The sequence below is a fragment of the Haliotis rufescens genome, unplaced genomic scaffold (assembly GCF_023055435.1).
Source record: "Haliotis rufescens isolate VD_foot unplaced genomic scaffold, xgHalRufe1.0.p SCAF_3, whole genome shotgun sequence".
Classification (NCBI taxonomy): Eukaryota; Metazoa; Mollusca; class Gastropoda; order Lepetellida; family Haliotidae; genus Haliotis; species Haliotis rufescens.
This window is the reverse complement of record NW_025964001.1, coordinates 37,692,258-37,713,925: the sequence shown is the minus strand read 5'-3', so window position 1 is coordinate 37,713,925 and position 21,668 is coordinate 37,692,258. Positions and strand designations below refer to the sequence as shown.

The 21,668-nt window shown below is 41.4% G+C and overlaps 1 protein-coding gene across 1 annotated transcript in view; it reads left to right on the top strand.

Annotated features, from left to right (window-relative positions):
- LOC124118624 (proteasome activator complex subunit 4B-like) overlaps positions 1–21,376 on the top strand; it is a 59,168-nt gene extending 37,792 nt beyond the window's left edge. Inside the window, exons 30-45 of the mRNA XM_046480821.2 lie at positions 777–906; positions 2,010–2,254; positions 3,995–4,190; positions 4,593–4,757; positions 6,077–6,181; positions 6,902–6,993; positions 7,937–8,068; positions 8,559–8,710; positions 9,922–10,047; positions 10,869–10,945; positions 11,505–11,633; positions 12,460–12,612; positions 14,567–14,641; positions 16,053–16,259; positions 17,132–17,277; positions 18,687–21,376. Coding sequence (XP_046336777.2) covers positions 777–906; positions 2,010–2,254; positions 3,995–4,190; positions 4,593–4,757; positions 6,077–6,181; positions 6,902–6,993; positions 7,937–8,068; positions 8,559–8,710; positions 9,922–10,047; positions 10,869–10,945; positions 11,505–11,633; positions 12,460–12,612; positions 14,567–14,641; positions 16,053–16,259; positions 17,132–17,266 — 2,119 coding nt within the window. The 3' untranslated portion in view covers positions 17,267–17,277; positions 18,687–21,376. The remainder of the gene's footprint in view (positions 1–776; positions 907–2,009; positions 2,255–3,994; positions 4,191–4,592; positions 4,758–6,076; positions 6,182–6,901; positions 6,994–7,936; positions 8,069–8,558; positions 8,711–9,921; positions 10,048–10,868; positions 10,946–11,504; positions 11,634–12,459; positions 12,613–14,566; positions 14,642–16,052; positions 16,260–17,131; positions 17,278–18,686) is intronic.
- Positions 21,377–21,668: the final 292 nt, after the last annotated feature.

Genomic DNA, 21,668 nt, shown 5'->3' with positions numbered 1-21,668 from the left:
ATTGAGATCTAAGCTCTAAGACACAGAGGTAGCACATTTTCTAGGCTACCATTCAACTGTATAGCTTGAAAGAAGACTTGTAATATATGCGGACGTCAATGTGGCCATTACTAGCAGGCACATAGTTCTATGTCATGGTGGTCAGTTTGCTCTCTGTCTTGACCAGGATGGAATGTTTAATTGGGAAGATGAGATCTGTATAGATGACTTATGACAAGCTGGTGTTATAGGACATGGAAGTTCAGCCAATCAGGCACATAGCTAAATGTAATGCTGGTCAGTTTGCTCGCTGTCTTGACCAGGATGGAATGTTTAATTGGGAAGATGAGATCTGTATAGATGACTTATGACAAGCTGGTGTTATAGGACATGGAAGTTCAGCCAATCAGGCACATAGCTAAATGTAATGCTGGTCAGTTTGCTCAGTGTCTTGACCAGGATGGAATGTTTAATTGGGAAGATGAGATCTGTATAGATGACTTATGACAAGCTGGTGTTATAGGACATTTAAGTTCAGCCAATCAGGCACATAGTTAAATGTAATGGTGGTCAGTTTGCTCAGTGTCTTGACCAGGATGGAATGTTTAATTGGGAAGATGAGATCTGTATAGATGACTTATGACAAGCTGGTGTTATAGGACATTTAAGTTCAGCCAATCAGGCACATAGTTAAATGTAATGGTGGTCAGTTTGCTCAGTGTCTTGACCAGGATGGAATCCGTTTAATTGGGAAGATGAGATTTGTATAGATGACTTATGACAAGCTGGTGTTATAGGACATGGAAGTTCAGCCAGATCAGTATGGAGCTAATGGCAATACTACTACGACATGACCGAGAGGCCCCGCCCGAAGTTGTGGCCTGCTTCGTCAAGCATCTCTGCCATGATGCTCTGTACATCCGCAAGGTAAGACAAGTCAGCGTTTATCTAAGAGTAACTTCTATTAAATCTAAGGTGGCCCTCAGATATTGAAATCCTCTTTTTATTGCCCAATGTTTTTTTATATGGTTATATGGTGTATATGCCAGTTTCATGAAATTGTCAAATACTATAATGTGTATGACAAGCAGTCTGTATCACCTAGTCCCCACATGAACTCAGAATATTCCTATCTAATGTTGAGTAGTATCTCATGGTATGATGTTCAAAGCAATGTTGAACTGAACCCCCTTACTTCACAATTAGACCCGTAAAGATTCCGGGGTAGACTAGGTCTTCAGCAACTCATGCTTGCCGTAAAAAGGCGACTATGCTTATCGTAGAGGGGACTAAAGGGATCGGGTGGTCAGGCTCACTGACTTGGTTGATGCATGTCATAGATCCCAATTGCATGGATCGATGCTCATGATATTAATCACTGGATTGTCTGGTCCAGACTTGATTATTTACAGACCGCCTTCATATAGCTGGAATATTGCTGAGTGCAGTGTTAAACAACAAACCAACCAACTTCACATTTATGTCCTGTAAGTGACCAGCTCTAAAGTTCATTGTCAGATAAAAATTGCCCTGCAAGTTTTACATCTGACAAAATCATCTTACCTGATCTCTCGATTTTTTATCTAGTAACTAAACTGAGCAAAAACTCCCATCCTATTTGTATTCATATGCTGTCAGGAGTTGTCATTGATTACACCAACCTGACTTTCCACCAGGTAGGTCTTTGTCATCGCCAACACTTGTGGCAAGTCCTTCTAGTGCCGTGCATAGTATGGAATTTCAGGTCCATTTTGGATTGTTCCAAATGATTTTCAACACCTAGTGAATAAACTTAATGCCTGACGAAAGAAGTCACTAAACTCAGGAACGTTTTCAGAATAAATTATTTTGAGGTGTCAGAGGTATGTCTCAGAACATAAGGAATTAAGTTTTTTATCCATTATCCAACTTCTGAACTGGTTGCTAAGCACATATCTGGTGTCCCCTGCCTTGATGATGCTGGAATGTTGTTAAAAGTGACATCAGACCTCAATCGCAACTATATCCAATGTATGATTCCTGATTTTCAGTTGGCCATGTCGGCAGTGTCAGCTGTGTTAAAACAACAGAAGCGGAAACACCCTAAGGTCCCAATTGATCCATACAAGCGATCAGGGTGTGCCCCTCCCCCCAAGGGCAGCAGCTGTGTGCCTGGGGACCGTGCTGACAATATGTGGCACCAGTATGACCTTGCCGACCTCCCAGTCACCCAGGAGAAGTGGGACAAGGCAGCCTTTGTGGACAAGACACACTGGGGGTACTACTCATGGCCCAAGTAAGTTGCTGTTGACCTTGCTAATATTCTGGGTGCTTATACAGACCAGATAACATCTTCCAGAGGCAAAAGAGTTAAATGACTATAAATGTCCAGTTTCCGAACTAGGCTGGCTCTTTTGGGCTCAATCGTAGCGCCACTAGTGGCTATTACAAGTGATGTCCCTTCTATGTCACTCCTATTGACCAATCAGATTCCACCTCTCATATGACTTGCATTTGCTTCACCCAAAATGGCAGTGCCCAATCAAGACAATCTGACTGATAGATCAAGATCTATTTTGTTATCGAAGTGCATCAAATCACATCAGCACCTTGATTAAAAACATGAAAAGATTTGGAAAATATCTGACACCGAGTTGAGTTGACGGTACACATGCTTTGCAAATCCTGCAATCGACCAAAATCTGCACAGCAGTTTATGCACCGGATGTCGATTTCGTTATGCGATTTTGATTGAACTATGCATAGACTCGTTAGTCCAGCCAAAATCTAACTTATGAATCCAGCCTAATTCAGCAAGGACGGAAACTGGACTTTAATAGTCCGTAAACTCCCTAGCCTCGTGAAGATGACGAGATAAGAGCTGGTGTAATGACTGATGTAACTATCCATGCACTGCAATTAGCTGTTCTTTCCTGAGAAGTACTGGTACCATATTCACTGTAATAAGCCCCGGGTGCTTTGAAAATTGACAAAAGGGGCACTGATTACATCCATACACAACAACTTAAATCTGCTTTCAGAGATTGAGCAAACTAAACAAACGTAGTTCAAACAAGGATGAAAATACAACTGGTATGATAATAGTTGCTAGGCAATTATATGCCCCTTCTGTGGTGCTGCCTTCTGTATTAAGACCTGTTTAATACACAATAACATATGGACTGTCATGTAAATGTTCAGTCTTCATACTATAAGGGGTCATTTGTAAAGATTACTTACACTCTGGTCTAGAAGTTGGTCGGGGCCATTTTTATTGGAGCTGGGTGCTTAATATGGCATCTATGATATTATGAGTGATCTAACTACTGATGTATTGCAATTGACTGTAAATTCCTGAGAATTACTGGTGTAATGATCTAAATACTGATGCATTGCAATTGGCTATACTATCCTGGACACATTCCGCAAAGTGATCTTAAGACAAGTGTGACTCTCATACTTTAACATGAGCTAACTATAGTTACGTGATAACATCACTTTTTGAGACAGAGCACATGAGACTGGTGTGACGATTGATTAACTGTCAATGCCTTGCAATAGGCTTCACAGTCCTGAGATGTTACCCACTTACAGCCACCTTTCCTACCTGTAAGGGTTGGCCTTGTCTGTGTCACGTTACACATTCCTGGGCTTTCTTATATAGCTGAGGTGCAGCTATCTACATAACACACGGGGGTCATGTGTGGCCCTGTCGTCTAAGGCGTTGCAGTTCGCTGTGCTGAGTTGCGTCCCTTGGACACGCCAGAAACTATGATAGTGGGTTAAATCCCGGTTCGCCTTGATTATGTTTCTAGGTTTGTCAGCACCATACCCGTGCTCATGGGTTTCATCAAGGGGTAAACGTCTAAGACCTACATCACTTCGGGCTTTCCTCCCACATCAAGCTGACACGCCATGATATAACTGAAATACTGTTAAAAGCAGCGTTAAACCCAACTCACTCACTCACAACATAACACACATTTGTCTGTTTATATTGCGCTGTGTATGATTAATATTATTTGTTTACCTCCAGGGAGATGCTTGTGTATGCCCCATATGACAAGCAGCCGAAACCGGAGCTTCCGCGGTCAGAGATGAATGAGGCAGCTCAATGTATATACGACAACTTCTCTAATAAGGAATTTGTAGAGAAACTTATCTCATTCTTGTCTTTAGAAGAACTGAAGGGTAGAGACAAGTTCCGCACAAAATATCTAGTCCTATTTAAGGTGAGTGTGTTGCACAATTTAAGGTGAGTGTGTTACACAAAATATCTAGTCCTATTTAAGGTGAGTGTGTTGCACAAAATATCTAGTCCTATTTAAGGTGAGTGTGTTGCACAAAATATCTAGTCCTATTTAAGGTGAGTGTGTTGCACAAAATATCTAGTCCTATTTAAGGTGAGTGTGTTGTCAAGTTTATAAGGGGCTGTTGGGTAGCCGAATAGTTATAACGGTCACTCATCACTGCAAAGATCCGAGTTTGATTCCCCACATGGGTATAATGTGTGAAAATACTATTCAAGGCTGTGTTAAATCAAATTAACTCACTCATGAATAATGCTGACGATTAGAGAACACCACAATACCAATTCGTGTTCCGTGAACTTCAACTTCTTTCCTTTCTTTAAGGGTTTATTCCGTAACTATGGCGACGCCTTCCTGCCAAACTTTCAGCCTCACATCGAACGTCTGATGGGAGACTTGAGTCATGACAAACATGACAGCAGTCAGCGCTGTGCCATGGAGATTCTGGCCGGCATCATCAGAGGAAGTACACACTGGGCATTTGACAAGGTGAAGGACACGAGAGTTCAATCTATTACCCTGCTTTCAAACAATGTTCAGTTATTATCCCCCGCCCCAACGAAGTTGGCGGGGGATATAGAAATGGGTTTCGTCCGTGTGCGTGTGCGTGTGTGTGTGTGTGTGTGTGTGTGTGTGTGTGTGTGTGTGTGTGTGTGTGTGTGTGAGTGTGAGTGTGTGCATGTGTGCATCCCGAAATCGTTTCCTCCCTTAACTCAGAAACCGTAAAATATTTCTATACGAAACTTTGCATGTCTATCAGACTCATGCTGAACTGGTGCCTTTTCCTATTTAGGAATTTTATACATTTATATTTTTTTACGTTTCCATGGCAACAAGTTGGACTTAGGTTCTATAAGGGTGCTGTTCGTTTCCGGAGCGTAACTCAAAAACCGTTAAATAATTTCTTACAAAACTTTGCATGTTTACCAGACACATACTGAACTGGTGCCTTTTGCTATTTAGGAGTTTTATAAATTTTTATTTTTTACGTTTACATGGCAACAAGTTGGACTTAGGTTCTATAAGGGTGGTGTTCGTTTCCGGAGCGTAACTCAAAAACCATTAAATACTTTTAGAAATTTAGAGTTTTAGAAAGGTTTATTTTAGAATTTCCATTGCAGCTATTTTTACATGGGCTAAGAGAAATGTTGGGTCAGTTACCTGGTTTGGGACCATAACGTGTTAAAATGGGCGGGGGATATAGATGACTTTGTCAACTATACGCTTGTTTACTATGCCACATCTTTGGCATGAAGTCTAGTCCAGTTTTTGTGAAGTTTAAAAACAAATATGGATAAATATAACATTAATGTGTTTTGGGATTGAAATCATTTTGTGTATATGCTTTTGTTACAACGTTTGGTTTAAGAATTTGTTCAGGAAATGAACTTCAAATCTACTGGAATTTTTTTTATAGCCTCCTTGTCATAGTGATTAAGAACATGATTATAAGTTTGCCTGGCTTTGAACTAGGTACTGGGATACTACAACTTGTAACAAGATCAGACCCCTTAAGATCCGGGATAGAATAGGTCTTCAGCAACCCTTGCTTGTCGTAAAAGGCTACAATGCTTTGTGTAAGAGGCAACTAACAGGATCGAGTGGTCAGGCTTGCTGACTTGGTTGCTACATGTCATCGTATCCCAGTGCTCATGATGTAAATCACTGGATTGTCTGGTCCAGACTCGATTATTTACAGACCGCCTTCATATAGCTGGAATATTGCTGAGTACAGTATAAAACGAAAAAAATAAAGTAACGGGTTTGTATGTTCCTTCTTGAAGTCACTAACCGTCAATTGGTTTCAGGTGGAGAAGTTATGGCAATGGACCTGTCCTCTGCTAGCTACCTCACTAAGCAACATTACCATAGAAACCGTTGATGACTGGGGATCATTCTACACAAGTCTTTCAGTGAGTTCGTGTTCTAATATTGATCCATAGAGGGATCCAGGGCAGAAGGTGTGGTCCCCAGATCCCATGCTTGTCCTAAGTGCTGACTATACAGATTGTGTAGTTGCAATATCTGACTTGGTAGATTGCAGGGCTGGGATGGGTAACTTGGGTACTCAGGTTGTCGGGTACTGAGTAGGCTAGTCTTGTGATATATCGCTTAATTAGAAAAATTCACTTCTATAACTCCATGGTTACCTACAAGTCGCTAATTGTCGTATATCTTTCTGACTATACACACATTCTTTATGACATTTATATATTTTGAGTAAACATACATCTTCAGTCAACTTCAGTGTATGCATGATCAGATCGTTTTATAGATGTACCCAAATACTTTTTGCCACGGCTCCGGTTAAACAATTGTACCCAACTCTTGACGTTACATTGGGTACCTGGATAGGGTTGGGTATTCGGGGGTCGGGTCCTCTGGTAGTAAACTTAGACTCATCCCAGCCCTAGTTGATTGGTCGTCATACCTCAGTTAATTACATGGTTTCTTGTGCTATCAACAACTGGAGTCTCTGGCTTTGAATGTATGACTGGAACATTGCTGACTATAGTAAAGATAACATTGACATACTCACCATAATATCTCACTGATTTCAGCTGATTTGGAAATGGAAATATTTTCACTGAGTAAATAATGCTTTCGTGTAAATTGCTGGGTCTGTTTTCCAGGAGAGCCGTGACCCTAGGAAATTACACTGGTTGTTGACGCTGCTGATGGAGGACCCCCTTAAGGGAGAAGGTGGAGCTTTCGGAGAAGCTAGGTAGGTCTTGTGGAAAGCTTTCGTATTGTATGGTGATCAAAGCCCTTCCCCTTGTGTTGCCCCATTGAAGATCTGGTCAGCTACCCATGCTTGTTGTAAGAGGCACCTATGCTTGTTGTAAGGGGCGACAAACGGGATCGAGTGGTCAGACTCACTGACTTGGTAGATGTATGTCATTCTATCCCATTTGTGTAGATAGATGACCCAATCCAGTGATATTTGTTCATGCTATCAACCACAGGTTTCCCTGGCCAAAACGTGCATGCTGTAGTCTATATTGTGTAGCCTGTTGTGTAGGCTGTCGGGCTGCAGCGTAAATAACATTTACTTGCTCAGTCCTGTACTCAGAATTTAAGTTCTCAACAGGAGGTATCCCCAGCACTTACAGAAGTTATTGACAAGGTTCCATATCATTTTATACATCATAAAAAGATGAGTTTCTACTCCTGTGACCATCTTCATGGTAGTGGTAGAGCTTCCACCTGTGGTCTAGTGGTAGAGAGGAATGTTTGATCCCTCGCCGCGTCATATCATGGTAAAAGATGGTACTTGTTGTTACCCTGCCTGACGCCAAGCATTATAGGGCCAAGTATGCAGTGTCTGAGTAGGGTATTCATGTTAAACTGAGTCATGGTCTCTCTGTGGGATAGCACTATAAAATTGGCATCAGTCCAGAGTCGTACAAGCAGACACGCACGCACGCACACACGTGCATGCGCATTGCTATATGAGTGCAATAACCTTGGATGCAATGTTAAACCCCAATTCACCTTGCCTTCTACACCTATATGAGTACAGAAGGATTTTGTATTTTGATGACATAGTACCAAACTCTGGACCACTTTATTGATGGTGAACACAAACAGTTTCACAGGTATATGTAAATAAACAAGCTTTGTTATTTCGTAGTTCAGTCATTCATGTGACTTTGCTTTTTTGCCAGTCGGCTTTATGCAGTGCAGAATGCCCTCATTGACCAGGAGTGGCGTGTACCTCAGTTGTTGCATCAACTTCTCGAGTACCTCAAACCTCATCTTGCTCATCCCTACAAGAATGTGCGTGACAGGATCGGCAGGTATGTTGGATGATAGTTAACTTTGTTATTGTTATGGTGTGGTCGGGTAGCCTTGTGCTTAAAACGTTTGCTCGTCACGCCGAAAACCCTGGTCGATTCCCGGCATGGGTACAATGTGTGAAGTCCATTTCTGGTGTCCCCTGCCGTGATATTGCTGGAATATTGCAAAACATGGCATAAAACCATACTCACTCACTCACTCACTAATTGTTATTGTCAGAATTATTATTTGGGCCTCTTTTTATAAATCATGTAGTGAGGACAAAATGAGAAAAAAATGAGTTTGGAAGTGACAATCAAATGGTTGCTTTCACTTTTGACAAATTATAAACCTTTTCTTTCTTTCTTTTTTGAAACATGTTAACAAACTCAGTGGGGAAAAAACGCTCGTGATCACTACCACACATAATATTTTGAGCACAAATCAAAAGCATTTCCATTGCCTCTGTTGCCTCACATCATGAACTCCGAGTGACTGACTTGTTTCCAGTGTGCTGAGCAATGTGTTCCTGTACGACTACAAGATCTGCCCCAAGTCCGGTGTGAGGTCCCCTCACCGCCGCACATTCCTGGAGGAACTCCTTCCTCAGCTACAGCAGCTCAAGGACATTGTGCCAACACAAAACGGGAACAACGGGCCTAGTATGTTGTTGTTTTTGTTGTTGTTGTTGTTGTTTTTTGTTTTTTTGTTTGATGCTACACTCAGCATATTCCGCCTGCAGCCAGTAAATAATCTATCTGGACCAGACGATCCAGTGGTTGACATCATGAGTATCGATCTACGCAAGTGGGATATGATGACATGCATCAACCAAGTCAGCGAGACTGACCACTCAATCCTGTTAGTCGCCTTTTATAACAAGCATGGTTTGCCAAAGGCCAATTCTAACCTTGTCTTCACGGGGTGCCTGTAGTATGTAAGTCAGGGAGAGGGAGTTGGGTTTAATGCTGCTTTGACCGCCTCCATGGTCTAGTGGTAGAACGTCCGCCCGGAGAGCGGAAGGTCCGGGGTTCGATCCCTGACCGCGTCATACCAAAAGACGTTAAAAGGTGGTACTTGTTGTTACCCTGTCTGGTGCTCAGCATTAAGGGGCTAAAACAAGGACTTGTCGGCTCGGAGTCAGTATACTGTGTCTGAGTGGGGTATTCATGTTAAACTGCAGCATGGTATCTCAGTGAGCTAGCACTATAAATCGGCATCAGTCCGGACTAGTACAAGCAGCCACACAAACACACACACGTACATGCGCGTCGCTGTATAAGTGCAATAATCTTGGACACGATTTTAAACCCCATTTCACCTCACCTTTAATGCTGCTTTGAGCAGTAGTTAAGTTATATCACAGCGTGTCAGCTCATATTGGAAGAAAGACATATGCCACCTTAGTGGAACCAATGAGCCTCAGAGAAGGTGCTGACAAACCAGGAACCATGATCAGGGAAAATATGAGATTTGAACCCCAGTCGTCATATTCTGGCACGGCAAAGGGACACAACTCTACACAGGGAATTGGGATGTCTTAGATGACTGGGCCAACCTTACAAGAAACAGCATACCTCCTATATAAATGATATGATGATATATAAATGCACTGCAATGCATTTTGTCGAGTTTATGTATTAATACAACTTGTTTTAGTTCTGTTTTAATTATGAAAAGTGTGTTTATTAAAATGTGACTTACAAAGATTAGCCTGTAATATTGGTGTATTTATCACATGAGCTGTGACATGCAATAGGCTTGGCTATTTTGCAGATGTGCATAAGCTGTATTAGTGAGAACACTAATATTATGAGCTAAAACCAATTCACTCAATCAGAGGTAGTTATGTTGAAAATATTTTGTCTTCTAGAAGTTGATAATGCAGCTTCCGCTGTTGTGGCGTCCTCAAGTGTCATGAAACCCGAGCCGATGGAGGTGGAGGACAACGGAACTGAAGACGATGAGCGGAAGAAGGCGATACGTCTCTGTAAAACAGGTGAGATGGTTTTGATCACGGATGACCCAGACACCTGAGGAGCCTCAGTTACTTCCCTTAGTTGTCCCAGAACCCTGTAATCATTTGGGGTTATTTTGTGTGAAATAAATATTTGATGCGAATGTCCAGCGATGCATGATCCAGTCTGAATTATGGTAAGTTTTTATTATATTTATTTCATATTTTATGAAATGATACATTGAGAATCTCACCTGACTATCTTTTGACTTCAAATATATCAACACAAGTCAAAAGTTAAAACTGTGAGACTTGCCAAGCAGTTTTAAAGTTTTAATGACAAGGGTCCAATATCATTTTCAACTTTTTCCATTTGTAAACAGTAATAACACAGTGTCTTGAGTGAAAATAGTCACGCTTACCAGTCTCGTGGCAGAGGGATTAGCGAAGTCATTTGATTGTGATGTCATGGTAACCATGACATGACAATGGTCTGCATTGATCTCACCAAGGTGGAAGCTTGGGATCAGGGCCCACTTGCACAAAACGATCTTAGCGCTAAGACTATTGTAAGCCTATGCTAAAGTATGGGAGTTACGATCATGTTAGCGCTAAGATGGCTTTGTGCAAGTGGGCCCAGGTGGTCAGGCTCCCTGACATGGTTGATTCATGTCAACATGTCCCAATTGCATAAATCAATGCTCATGATATCGATCACTGGATTATCGGGTCTTATTTCGATTATTTACAAACCCCCAGAATATAGTTGTGGTATTGTGTATGGGGCATTAAACAGCAAACAAACAAACAACATTTTTATTCATGTTTTGTATTCAAGTACAGAGATGTTTGTTTCCTTTCAGTGATGAAGTGGCTGCAGAACAATCACACTCGGGCTTTCTACTCCTCCCATGCTGATATCTTCCCCCTACTGCCTATTGTAAGTACACTGTAGGACTGTATGTACTGTGACAAGCCCAGCCATGTAGGTGTCAGACAGTCCGTGAAAGAACATTCTACTCCTCCCATGCTGATATCTTCCCCCTACTGCCTATTGTAAGTACACATCCGTCTGTAGGTCTGTATCTACTGTGACAAGCCCAGCCATGTAGGTGTCAGACAGTCAGTGAAAGAACATTCTACTCATCCTTACAACAATATCAAACAATGAAACATATTGAAACTCATCTGTGAGACATTTACAACAATATCAGTGAATACTGAGACTTGAACCAGATGAAATAATCCCTTCTTTGATAGGTATTTAGAAATTGGAAGAATGTGGACACATGAAACTTTGATGGATAACATTGTTTGTAATGGCATTCCAGGGCTACTTCTTGATTCTCCATCTTGCCTGTCATTGACCTGATGAGGGGGCAAGAAGTTGCCCTGAAACGTTGTAACAAACAATAATTTCCAACAATTTCCGTAAAAGCTTCATGTCTTGAGATGTGAAATGTTTATAAGTAACTGTATATTGAGTGTGTTTACTTCAGATCTGTACACTGGAGAGTGAGTCGACAGACGATGACCTCAAGACGGACTGTGCCACAGCGCTGATGTGTCTGGCACAGAGTCTCATCCATCCCGACCACATCAAGGTGGCACTCGCCACTGTCAGGGAGGTGGGTCATGGCATCTCTCTGTTGAGATGCAGTTATGTTGGCCATTTTCATGTGATGTATCCCGTTAAATGTAACCTTTCTCAAATCCTGACCCTGTGGAAACTAACTCAGAATAGATCCCCAGTTCTCCATGCTTGTAAGAAGAGCTAGCAAAACTTGGGATTGGGTGGCTGATAAGAGAGTACCATAACTCAGCAATCTTGCTGATTAAGCAGTCTTGTATTGAGACAGCATGGTATGTTACTCACGCTTTCAACCCCTGGTTTATGAGGTCAAGGCTTGATTACTTTCAGGCTGACAAGATCCAGGTGAAATTGCTAATGTACATTCATACATCAATCATCAATCCATCGATCAATCTTTGACTGATTGATTAAGATTGACGGCCTCTAATCTGTGATTGATTGATTGATTAAGATTGACTGCCTCTATAGTTTAATGGATGGAGCGTCTGCCTGGCATGCAGAAGATCGGATGTTCAATCCCTGCCATGTCAAACCAAGGGACGTACAAAGATAGTTCTTGTTGTTACCCTGTTAAGGGTGAAATCAAGGACTGGTTGGCTCGGAGTCAGTATACTGTGTCTGAGTGGGGTATCTGTGTTAAACTGTTGCATGGCATCTCAGTGGGCTAGCACTAGTCTGGACTAGTACAAGTACATGCGCACGTACACATGCAAGTAATTTGTTTTAAAAGTGCAATAATATTGAATGCGATGTAAAACCCCATTTCATTTCTCACCTGTTTGATGCCCTTTAAGGCTTGTGTCATTATTTACTGCATCGTGAATAAGGAACAGTATATAGTGACATGTTTTCTGTTGAAGGTTGCCGGGTTACAGTCATGGCACGCCAGAGCCGCCATCCTGCGCTACATTCAGGCCGTTGTGTTCGGGAACATGTTCCTGATGGACAACCCAGAACACAAGCAGTGTGTCCATGACATCCTGCTGCATCTCATCTGTGATGAACAACTAGAGGTGGGTGCAGTAGCCATGGAAACAGTTTCTCTCATTGACATTGACATACCATTGCTGGAGACCCGTGAAGATCCGGGGTAGAATAGGTCTTCAGCAACCCATGCTGTCTGTAAAAGGTGACTATGCTTGTTGTAAGAGGCGACTAACAGGATCGGTTGGTCAGGCTTGCTGATTTTGTTGATACATGTCATTGTATCCCAATTGTATGGATCATTGCTCAAGATGTCAATCACTGGATTGTCTGGTCCAGGCGCCTTCATATAGCTGGAATATTCCTGAGTGCGGCGTTAAACAACAAACAAACAAAGCAAAACAAACAAATATGTACACCTTGTTTGTTGGGAGAGACTTCTGAGATAAATATGGAGTGGTTTCAATCTGTGATAAGCTGATGGTGTGTAATTCTACTCTGATGGCATGGATTGGTGCTCATGCTATCAACCACATGTTTCCCTGGCCTAGACTTGATTACTTACCAACTTACACAGTCTGTGCCAAGACCCTTTGAGACTGCAGCCCTGAACATAGTTTGTAGTATCATTGTCAGTAGAATTTTTGTATGGACTGTTATAAGCTGACCTCACTTGACCAAACAGGATTTTACTTGACTCAGGCTTCGGACTAGTGGCTAAAGTCATAGGCTGCTGATGTGATATAGCTGGAACAGTGCTGACTGCATCATAAATATGCATCTTCTCCTTCACTTGTTTACTGTATGATAACTGCAATTATGTTTTTAGAATATAATGTATGAAGAAAAGTGTGAAAAATTGAGAAACTATTCTAGTTTTGATAAAGCAGAGAAAAATTATCAATACATTATGTGTTTCTCCAGCACTGTCATTGGTTTCCTAACTTGTTTTAATTATCCTGAGATCAGATGGTCAATGACTTACTCATTGACATTTTGGCCTGATCATTTGGAGTCATTACTCAGTCTGTTCATGTAATGGTGTTGTCCAAACCCAACATGTACATTTGATATTTAAAAAAAAACCATATTGTTTAGATTGAAATTGAGGTGAATTGTTCCAGCATTAATATTAGTGTATGATGTATTTGACCTGTGTATGATATGTGTGACCTGTGTATGATGTGTGTGACCTGTCAATGATGTGTGTGACCCTTGTATAATGTGTGTGACCTGTGTATGATGCGTGTTACCTGTGTATGATGTGTGTGACCTGTCTATGATGTGTGTGACCCTTGTATGATGTGTGACCTGTGTATGATGCGTGTTACCTGTGTATGATGTGTGTGACCTGTCTATGTGTGTGACCTGTCTATGTGTGTGACCTGTCTATGTGTGTGTCCTGTGTATGTGTGTGACCTGTGTATGATGTATGTGACCTGTGTATGATGTGTGTGACCCTTGTATGATGTGTGAGACCTGTGTGTGACCTGTGTATGTGTGTGACCTGTGTATGTGTGTGACCTGTGTGTGACCTGTCAATGATGTGTGTGACCCTTGTATGATGTGTGTGACCTGTGTATGATGTGTGTGACCTGTGTATGATGTGTGTGACCTGTGTATGATGTGTGTGACCCTTGTATGATGTGTGTGACCTGTGTATGATGTATGTGACCTGTGTATGATGCGTGCAGCCTATGTATGATGTGTGTGACCTGTGTATGATGTGTGTGACCTGTGTATGATGTGTGTGACCTGTGTATGTGTGTGTCCTGTGTATGATGTATGTGACCTGTGTATGATGTATGTGACCTGTGTATGATGTATGTGACCTGTGTATGATGTATGTGACCTGTGTGTGACATGTGTATAATGTGTGTGACCTGTATGTGTCCTGTGTATGATGTATGTGACCTGTGTGTGATGTATGTGACCTGTGTATGTGTGTGACCTGTGTATGATGTATGTGACCTGTGTTTGATATATGTGACCTGTGTATGATATATATATATATGTGTTTGATAAATGTGACCTGTGTTGTAGGTGCGGGAGATGGCCAGTGTGAGCCTGAGCGGTCTGCTTCACTGCGGCTACATGGAGATGGGAGAGGAGTTTATTGTAAGTTCATCAACCACACACCTGTGAACATCTGGGTTAGAATTGGTCTCCAGTAATCCATGCTTGTCGTAAGAAGCAACTAACGGAATCAGGTCAGGACCAGACCGCCATTTTATAGTTTTGATATTGCTGTGTTAAACAACCAACAAGTCCTGAAATATTTTGTGCACCTGCCAAATATAACCAAATTAACTGGTAGTCAAGTGGCAACAGTGTTTGCTCAGGACCAAGATTAGATACACTTGTTTTATTCCCCCATATTGGTGCAGTTTGTGAAGTACATTTAATGTGCCCCGAAGGCAGTAGTAGTGGGTAAAACCCTACCTTCTCTATTATATGAAACATATACAATTCAAAAGAAGTTAAAGAACACCTGATCCTTAAAAAGTGACAGATTAACAATAGTAATATGAAACAATCATGTGCTCTTTAACTTCTTTTGAGTAGTTTATATGTGATTTTTACCAATGATGATGCCTGTTTTAAAGGGCAACTAAACTGAGAGTGGTCGCACTATATTAATTGTTAATTAAATACTATCCTTCATCTTTAATTGATACCCGTGCTCGTGGGTTTCACCGAAGTGGTAAACGTCTGAGACCTGCATCTCTTCGGGCTTTCCTCCCACATTAAGCTGACACGCCGCGATATAACTGGAATACTGTAAAAAGCGGCATTAAACACAACTCACTCACTCACTCACTCACTCACTCACTCACTCACTCACTCACTCACTCACTCACTCACTCACTCACTCACTCACTCACTCACTCACTCACTCACTCACTCACTCACTCATCTTTAATTGGGGGCACGGGTGGCCAAGTCATCCAAAGCGCCAAGTCATCCAAAAACCCAGTTCAAAGACTCACTTTGAATTTAAGCGTTACTCTTTCCAAACGATAAATGTATCAATGCTATATCTGATTCGTGTATTCTCATGTAACAGGGAGCACGGGTGGCCCAGTTGTCTAAGGCGCCGTGGTTCGCTGTGCAGAGTTGCGTCCCTTGGGCACGTCAGAAACCTATGATTGTGGGTTCGAATCCCAGTTCCCCCCGATTATGTTTCTAGGTTTTCAGCACCATACCCATGCTTGTGGGTTTCACTAAAGTGGTAAACGTCTGAGACCTGCATCACTTCGGGCTTTCCTCCCACATTAAGCTGACATGCCATGATATAACTGGAATACTGTTAAAAGCAGCATTAAACCCAACTCACTCATGTTTAATTCTTGTTTAGCTGATCGCCTGTGCTCACATTTTACCAGGGTCTCTGCCTGACCTGATTAGTACATGACATATCCGTTACCGGCTCCATTATAGGCTCCATTGATACAGTTAAATTTATGCCATCTTTTATATAGGTATAGTTTGAACATTTGAAATGTACAGCAATGATTTTCATTTTTAGGGACATTTTGAGCGTCTTAGTCGCACCAAGCTGAAAAAGCGCAAGAAGACAAGTGAATCTGTGTCCATGGAGTCTCTGATCCAGAGACATGCTGGAGTCCTGGGGCTGGGGGCGTGTGTCCAGGCATTCCCCTACCAGGTGCCACAGTTTATACCCCGCATACTCATGGAGCTCAGTCCTCACGTCAACGACCCACAGCCCATACAGGTAGGTTGACACTGTCACATGACCCACAGCCCATACAGGTAGGTTGACACTGTCACATGACCCACAGCCCATACAGGTAGGTAGACACTGTCACATGACCCACAGCCCATACAGGTAGATCAACACTGTCACATGACCCACGGCCCATACAGGTAGGTCATCACTGTCACATGACCCACAGCCCATACAGTTAGGTCGACACTGTCACATGACCCACAGCCCATACAGGTAGGACAACACTGTCACATGACCCACGGCCCATACAGGTAGGTCATCACTGTCACATATAGGTACAAGGTTTTCACAGGATTCAAAAGGACTTTACTTAGCAATCTGGCCATGATAATTGGTTGAATTTACATCTTCCTTGAAACTGTTTGAATCCTTTGTAAAAATGCCAGGAAAAGGCTTTGAATATGGCATGGTAAATTTTGATGATGAATAAAAAATTTACCATTATTTCTTTCTCTAAAAACTGCTTGATCACATGATGTAGCAAAAAATATTCCGTATCTTGATTGTTATTGATATGTGGACCTTTTTAACAGTGTACTTGGATGTACAAATAGAACCATTCTGACAATGAATTAAGTTGAGAATGTTCTTACAAATATGTTTGAAGGTCAAATTTGGGTCTTACCTTTTGCCTTGATGAGAGTGATGAAAGCCATTTGTGTGAGGTATCTTCAGTACATTGCAGGGGTCAGGGTAGCATCATTCTCGACAAAGGGTGAAGCTCATTCTTGGTGTCCATCACACTACTGGAATATTGCTACAAGCAGTGCTTAACCTTACTCACACCCTCAGTTGACAACAAAAAAATATTGCATGGAAACAATTTTCAAATTAATGTGTATTCATATCTGTTTCAGATGTCGGTGAAGAAGATTCTGTCGAACTTCCGCCGCACACATCATGACAACTGGCATGACCACAAGCTCAAGTTCACTGACGACCAGCTGGTGATCCTCACTGACCTGCTGGTGTCCCCTAACTACTATGCATAGTCTCTCACTCGGTGGGTGCGACAAAAATGTTGACTTGGAAATGATTTCTTGTCCATGTTGTCAGAGGTGCCTACCATTACGATATCGCTGTAATTATTATGGTTTTAATCTAAAAATTACAATAGTACGAGGATAAAGTTATTATTATTGTAAAAAATATCAAAATCAATTTGTTAAATTGTAGCATACCTTTTGTAGTTTATCCGTCACATGGAGTGAAATTTGCTTGTAGATTAATATGACATCCTGGCGGGCAGTATGCTGTAGGGAGCTCGTTAAATAATATTACATTAAAAAGTACTTGGTAGTTTCCAAAATACAAGATTCAAGATTACTGACAAATTAATAATGTTACTGAAAATTACTCTTATTTTATCTGGGGCAGTCGGGTAGCCTAGTGGTTAAAGCGTTCGCTCGTCACGCCAAAGACCCGGGTTCGAATCCTGACATGGGTACAATGTGTGAAGCCCATTTCTGGTGTTCCCCGCCGTGATATTGCTGGGATATTGCTAAAAGCGGCGTAAAACCATACTCACTCACTCACTTATTTTATCCAGATATTAATGATGGGGCATTAATTTTGGTAGGCACTTCTGTCTTGTTATGTTATGTAAAAAAAGTCAAAGGGATCTGTTTCTTCACTTCACATACTCCTGTACGAAGATATTCTAATCAAAAGAAGTTAAACAACACCTGATTCTTTCAAATTACTGTAGTCATGCCATGACAGATTAGCTATTGTAATATGACAGAACCGGGCGTTCTCTATTTTTGTATTAGTAGTATATTTTCTGATATTTGTTTTACGGGTGTCTAAAACATGACTTTATTTGATGACAATAACTGTTTGATATCATTAGTACTTTAACTGATATCAAGTTATTCATGTTATCATCATCTTCACCTGAAGCCTAGGGAAGGGGTTTACTCTTGCCCTGTAGTGGGTGAGTGAGTTTATGCTTTACGTCACATCGGCAATATTTCAGCCATATCGTGACGACTGCCCTGTAGTGAGTGAGTGAGCTTATGCTTTACGTCACATCGGCAATATTTCAGCCATATCGTGACGACTGCCCTGTAGAAGTTTGGTCAGAAAAGGTCCTAGTTCTTCGTGCTTATCATGTCTACTAAAATGGGGATAGAGGGGTCAGGTTCTGGGGATAGTTGCTCATGCCTCCAACTTGCTCAGGTGTATGTCACTTGTTTGTCTCGGCCATACGCAATTATTTGCACATCTCACCGGGTTTTTTGTCATATTGTTATTTTTTTACATTAGTCCCCGCTTCTTTTTGTTTGTTTTTGTTTGTTTTGTTTGTTGTTTTTGTGTGTGTCTCTCTCTCTCTCTCTCTCTCTCTCACTCTTTTTGCGGCATTAAACAATATTCACTCTTACTCACCTTCTGTATGATTTTTTTGTCAAGGTCGACAGTACCGTTGTAGAACAGGCTGCTGCTCATCCACCAGGCTTCCAGACTGACCCTGCATTCAAGGAGGGCGTGGCACACCCACCCAGTCCGTGGTGCATGGTCCTACACATGCAGTGTTGAAGATACTACAAACATGTGCAGTGCGGTCTGAACATGCCGACTGTTGCACCTCCAATGGAGCCATAGTACTCAACCTGTTGTTTGGTTCTTGTGCACTGTGGTCAAATCATTGTTGATACTTCTTACGTGTCAGTTTCTATGTTGGTCAGCAAAATACACTAGATCTCAGTTTGAGACTTATCAAAATTTATACATTTGCATAACTTTTTGATGCCTTATAGTTACAAAATTTGTCTCCTCAAAATAAATAGACATACATTGGTTTATTCGGTTATCAAAATGGTAATGTACATATGTGACTGAAGTATTGCTTCAGTGGGAATTGCACTCATTTTAAATGTAAACACTGGAAGGTGTCGTAATCGCCATGAATTACCTCCCCTGAATGAGCCAACTCTGCGGCTGTAGAGCGATGAAACTGTGTATACATGGTATGAATAATCAATATGGTTGTTATTAGTTTCTTCAGAAACCAGTCAATTGAATTATATTACGAACATGTTCAAATAATATGTTGTAAGTTTCTCATTGTATTTAATATGTGAAGTACTGTGATCCAACCTGTTGGTTATATATAACTGACATTTTAAATTGATTAACCCACACCTAGAGAGTTTTACTACACGACTGAAGATGCAGATGACTTGCATCACATGCCATAAAGCAATCTTTTCGCTGTGACTATGGTAAATCCTATTCTTTAATATAGCCCTATGATAGCTGTAGCGTGACGATCGCTTTGTGAAATGAGGTGCTGGTGTCAAGGTGCTTAGCCCTTCTGTGACTTATCATTTATCTTAGTCAAATCTTTAACATCTCTGTTTGTACCTGAGAGAAACTTGATCGTGAACGAAATGTTTTATGTGACAACTTTCCTCAGAAATCTGTTTCATGGTGTGACACGCCATGTGATATAACTGCAATACTAATCAAAGTGGCATTAAACCAAACTATCTCACTCTTATCAAACAGTGCGTAGTTTCCTAATCTGGTGAGAGCAGCGACATTAACACTCTCTCACTTTTTGAACATAGTTTATTTATAAGTTCCACTTTATCTACTTGGTTTTGTTTTCTTTTTGGTGGGGGGGGGGGGGGGGGGGGAGGATGGCCCAGTCATCTGAGGACCCACTATGAGCTGGATAGAGTTGTGTCCCTTGGGCATGCCAGAAACCCATGTACCCAGTTGTGTGGATCGATGCTCATGATGTCAGTCACTGGATTGTCTTGTCCAGACTTGATTATTTTACAGACCGCCATCATATAGCAGGAATATTGCTGAGTGTGGCGTTAAACAACTACAAACACACAGAAACCCATGATCATTGGTTCGAATCCCAGGTTACTCTGATTATGTTTCTAGTTTTGTCAGCACCATACTAATGCTCACGGGCTTCACCAAAGTGGTAAACATCTAAGTCCTGCATCACTTGGGGCTTTCCTCCCCCATTAAGCCGATATAACTGGAACACTGTTCAAAGCGGCATAAAACCAAACTCAATGACTATATTTGTTGTCCTCCTCCACAGGGCGGTTTGGTAGCCTTGTGGTTAAAGCGTTCGCTCGTCACGCCGAAGACCCGGGTTCGATTCCCGACATGGGTACAATGTGTGAAGCTCATTTCTGGTGTGTCCGCTGCGATATTGCTGGAATATTGCTAAAAGCGGCGTAAAACCATACTCAATCACTCCTCCTCCACATGTACATGTCAGTCTAAGCACCTTGATTCACTGCGTGTCTTCTATGCCAGTCTTACCATGCATCATAATATGTAGTCATCCATAGTTGTTTTATTGGTATGTTTTATTCATGTTTCCTCTTGATACACTGGACTTCATCATATAGCTTGGAGTTAAGAATTAATTGCTTTTACTATTTCTGTTTATGAAAAAAGTGTTGATCCTCATTTTAGTTGAAAGATTTCTCTATGTATTGATTCAGTTCGGCCTGTTCTCCTGGAAATGGTGATGTGTCCTATGGGTAGTTGCTTGATATGTCTCATGAATATTTTTGTATCATTTTTGAGGGTTTGCAATAATGGTAAGTAACCATTATGTGTATTGGCTTATTGTTAATGCTGTGATATGTAACATTACATAGTCAGAGCATCATAATAAACATAAACAGCATTATTTGTGATGGCCAAAGTGCACTGACCTCAAATAGGTGTGTGTTTGATGATGATGATGGTTAGGCCTTATATATTGTTATCACTTCTGTTTGTGAGAAATGGTGAGTAACATGTATATAATTCTTTATTCTCCGAAAAAATAATTATACGTCAAAATCTGTTTGTTTTTCTGTCATTGTTAGCAGTACTAACCTGGAAGTTTTTATTTTGAAAGACATTTCAACCACCTACGTTGAATTTTTTTGAACCAACTAATACAAAATAATAGGCCTTTCATTCAGATTCAGATTCTGTGTTAAGTGTGTTATCATTGCTCTTATTTAATCTGTACAGAGAGTATGCTGTGTCTGAAGGAAGAGGGAGAAATGTGATTGGTATTTTTACTTTTGGTCATGTCAAGGGCAGTTGGGTAATCCTGTGGTTTAGGCATGACTGATCACACTGAAGACCCAGGTTTGATTCTCAGCATGTGTTAAACTCAGCCTTGGTGTACTTTGCTGTGAGATGGCTGGGATATACTCTCTCACACACACACTCACACTTACACACACTCATACTCACTCACCATACCCACACTCACACTTACTCACCATACCCACACTCACACTTACTCACCATACCCACACTCACACTTACTCACCATACACACACTCATACTTACTCACCATACCCACACTCACACTTACTCACCATACCCACACTCACACTTACTCACCATACCCACAC